The sequence below is a fragment of the Vigna unguiculata genome, chromosome 5 (genome assembly GCF_004118075.2).
Source record: "Vigna unguiculata cultivar IT97K-499-35 chromosome 5, ASM411807v1, whole genome shotgun sequence".
Classification (NCBI taxonomy): Eukaryota; Viridiplantae; Streptophyta; class Magnoliopsida; order Fabales; family Fabaceae; genus Vigna; species Vigna unguiculata.
Window position 1 is genome coordinate 27,837,925 of NC_040283.1, and position 3,936 is coordinate 27,841,860.

Here is a 3,936-nt window from a genome sequence, read left to right on the forward strand (position 1 = left end):
TAATGAACAGGTGGATGAAGGCCCAATTTGTAGATGCAATTAGGACGTATGGTGTGCATTTTGGTTTGAAGTTGAAAATTCAAAGAAATGATAACCGCAGACTTAGAGTTATTTGTTTGGGAGCTAAGGGAAAATGCAAGTGGTTTGCATATTGTGGATATGTCCCTGCTAAAAACATTTGGCAACTAAGGAAAGTAGTTGACAAGCACACATGTAGTAGAATTCAATGTGAATGTAATAAATGCAAAGTGGTTAAGTGGGCAGTTAAAAAACACAATGAGAGATAATCCAAGTACTAGGGCTATGGATATTCGTAAGAAAATCTCAAGAAAGTGGAATATGAATGTGACTAAGTCAATGTCACGTAGAGCAAGGGCATTGGCCAATGAGGAAGTTGAAGGTTCTTTTAATGAACAATTTAAAAGAATATATGATTATGCCCATGAAATTCTGAGATCTAATCTGGGATCAACTGCAAAGGTTAAAGTTGATCCAATTGAAGGGAAAACATACTTTATGAGATTTTATATGTGTCTTAAAGCCTGCAAAGATAGTTTTTTTTTTGTCGACCTATTATTGGTTTGGATGGGTGTTTTCTCAAGGGGAGATATGGAGGTGAATTGTTGACAGCTATTGGGAGGGATGTAAATGATCAAATGATGCCAATTGCATGAGCTGTGGTGGAAGTACAAAATAAAGATACATGGACTTGGTTCTTGGAATTGTTAGTTGAGGATCTTGGTGGGCCTAATATATGTTCTTCCACCACTTCCATTCACTAATGTTTTTTGTTTAACAACTACATGGATGAAACAATTATGCACTGAATTGTTGAATAGGGTTTGCTGCCTGCTGTACAAGACATTTTGTCAGGAGCTGCTCAGAGATTTTGCATGCGTTACTTGTATGCAAACTTTAGGAAAAAATTCCTAGGAAAAAATCTGAAGAATCTGATGTGGAAGGCTGCAGTGAGTACTTATCCACAACAATGGGAAACAACTATGCGGATGATTAAAGAAGTTAACTTGGAGGCATTCAAGCATCTAATAGCCATACCTTCTAGGTGACTGAACTTATACAATATTGCTATGATTTATTATTCAGTACGAAATTTTCCATTACCATGTTCTCATTGTTTTGCATAAACAAGTATTGGTCTAGGTCTAGGTTCAACCCAAGGTCTATGTCTGACACATTAGTGAATAATATGAGTGAGGCTTTCAATGGTGTGATTGTTGAGGCGAGGAGCAAGCCTATCATAACTATGATGGAACAAATTAGAGTTTATTTGATGGATGGATGGGCCACCAACAGATCAAAGGTGACTGCAATAGAAGGGCCAATCTGCCTAAGAATTAAATCAAGAATGAAAGAGGAATCTAAAGAAACCAAAAATTGGTTACCAAGGTATTTGCTCCTGTAATTAGTTTCTTAGTATCATGTAATCTTTACATTTTCAATGGTTAATTTAGAATCAATTTTGCTTTTATCATACCAGGTGGTCTGCAGAAAAAAATTTTGAGGTTAGGCACACATTCAATGGGGAGAAATTTGTTGTTAACCTAGATACCAGGGAGTGCAGCTGTAGAAAATGGAGTATCACAGGGCTGCATTGCTGTCACTCATTGGCTGCAATGAAATTCTTGAATTTGGATGAAGAAGAGTTCATACCTCTATGCTTCAAGATGTCAACATATGAGGAGACTTACCAGCCAATAATATACCCAACCAATAGACAACACCAGTGGGATGCCACACAATATCCAGATGTTTTACCTCTACCAAAAAGAATCCTACTAGGCAGGCCAAAAAAGAAAAGACGTCTAGAAGCTTGGGAAATGAAGAAGAAAGATAAACATGTTATATCTGTGAAGAGATCATGTGTACGAAAAAAATGTGCTATATGTATGGAAGTTGGCCATTTCAAAAAAACTTGCCCCCTTTGGCCTAAAGAGTATGGACCTGCACCTGCACCAGCTTCTGCACCACAAACAAGAATTGCATCTGCATCCTTTTTGTTATCACCATCTTCAATGCACCATTTAAAGAAATTGCACCCATATGAAGCTCCACTTTCCACCCTGTTATTCAAAAAATAACAAAATAAAAAATTACTTCAGTATGCAACTACATGGAAACACAAACATAAACTTATCTAAACAAAAAAACAGAAGCCTGACCTTGAAATTAGGGCATCCCTAAAATTGTCTCCCACCATTCTTCACAGTTCTAGCCGTTCTCAGCACAACTTCCACTCTGCAATTGCAAATGGGTGCTTCACCCAACCCTCTACAGCCACCACTATTACAGGACAAGCTTTGATTTCGCATCAACCATGAATTGTGAGAGCAAGAGGAAGATGATTGAGCCCTTGACATTTCTTCAATTTCGAGAAAAATGAGAAGAAGAGAAAACCACCTATTAGGGTTCCACAAAATAGTGCACTTAAAGTTTACAAATAAAGGGGGATTCCAACTCATTTTATCTGAACAATTGTTTCTGCCACGTATCCCCAGCACAGTGCCACCTCAACAGAAGGCAAACGGCATTATGTAGTCTTTAACGGAAGGTACCAAAATAAACACGTTTAAAAAGTTCGGGTACCAAATTGAACATTCCTAAAGTTCGGGTACCAAATTGAACTTTCCGAAAAAGTTTGGGTACCAAATCTGTATTTATACCAAATTTGAAATTCAAGTTTTACATATATATTATTTTATTAAAAACTTGCATTTTGTGCTACCTTCATTTGTATTATTAATAGATAAGTGCAATAAAAGCCACAAGAGAAGGTTGACAATTTCTCCAATACACTTTTTGTTTTATTCAACCATTGATTTGTAAACTTCTGGTTTAGTGACATGCATTTCATGTACTGGACATTTAAAAACACTTAAGCATAACTAAAAGCAATAAACTTAACTAAAAATTTAACAAAAGATTAATTAAATAAAAAAATCCCCAATTTTTGAACCCTAATTAACATAATTAACTAACACTATGAAATCCTTTAATTTGTACTTATAATCTGTGTGAAATGAATTCTAGAGGTTCATGGGAGCAAACCAAGCATAAAAACAACACAAATTCACAGCTAGAACATACGAAAAAACAAAAATAATGAATCACGAATTGAATGTGCACATTAATGGAATTAATAGTCAAACCAAAATTTGCTTTCTTTCAACAAGAATCCAACTTCTGCCTTTGGTGTTCAAGAGCCAGTTTGTGCTTCATGAATGAAAGTAGGCCATTATCTGATTGAATGAGTTTTTGCCAATAACTGAGAATGTACTTTGTTTAAAGGTGAAAACTTTAACAAGAATAAATCAAGAATGTACTTTGGTTCATTAGCTTTTTACTTGATAGAAGAGGTAAAAAAAAAATAGACGTGATTAAGCATAATAATATTTAATTGAGAATGTACTTTGGTTAAATTTACTATGATTAATCTATAATGTCCTTGTTTTTAATTGTGAATGTATTTTTTAGTAGTGACAACGCTAACAAAATAATTGAGAATTTACATTGATTAATTTGAAAATCTAAGACAATAATTAATTGAAAAATAATCTTTGGATAACCAATGGTGACTTTTCTTTTGAAAAATAAGCAGAGGAATAAACTTATTTTCATTATAATTATTTTTATTTCTTTTTATCTTTTCAATTATATTTCCTTCTTTTATTAGTTTATTATTTAAAATTTTCATTTTACCTTTATCTTTTTGTATTTTTTTATTGTATTTGGCTAAGTGTCACTATGGAGGTTGTCATGCAGGTGCAGGCGGGAAACTCGTGGATGAAGGCATACTCATATTCATAACATGAAGGGAAAGTGACTGACAATGCATAAGAGGTAGAATAGTACACAGAAACTCAATAAGCTACATGGTAATCTAGCTAGCGTTAAATGTGTAGAAAAGAGCAAGCTGGT

General features: G+C 34.4%; 1 protein-coding gene across 1 annotated transcript; it reads left to right on the forward strand.

Moving 5' to 3' along the window:
- The first annotated feature begins 276 nt into the window (after positions 1 to 276).
- Positions 277 to 2,099, forward strand: LOC114184563. Its single transcript, XM_028071869.1, has 4 exons — positions 277 to 480; positions 840 to 1,063; positions 1,162 to 1,407; positions 1,499 to 2,099. Exons 1-4 carry the CDS (start codon positions 277 to 279, stop codon positions 2,097 to 2,099), a joined length of 1,275 nt encoding a protein of 424 aa, XP_027927670.1.
- Positions 2,100 to 3,936: the final 1,837 nt, after the last annotated feature.

Excerpts from the sequence above, each read along its gene's own strand:
- LOC114184563 (XM_028071869.1), top strand. The coding sequence starts at position 277 with ATGAGAGATAATCCAAGTACTAGGGCTATGGATATTCGTAAGAAAATC. Across the intron at positions 481-839 it reads ATCTGGGATCAACTGCAAAG|GGTTTGCTGCCTGCTGTACA; the intron begins GTTAAAGTTGAT and ends ATTGTTGAATAG. Across the intron at positions 1,408-1,498 it reads ACCAAAAATTGGTTACCAAG|GTGGTCTGCAGAAAAAAATT; the intron begins GTATTTGCTCCT and ends TTATCATACCAG.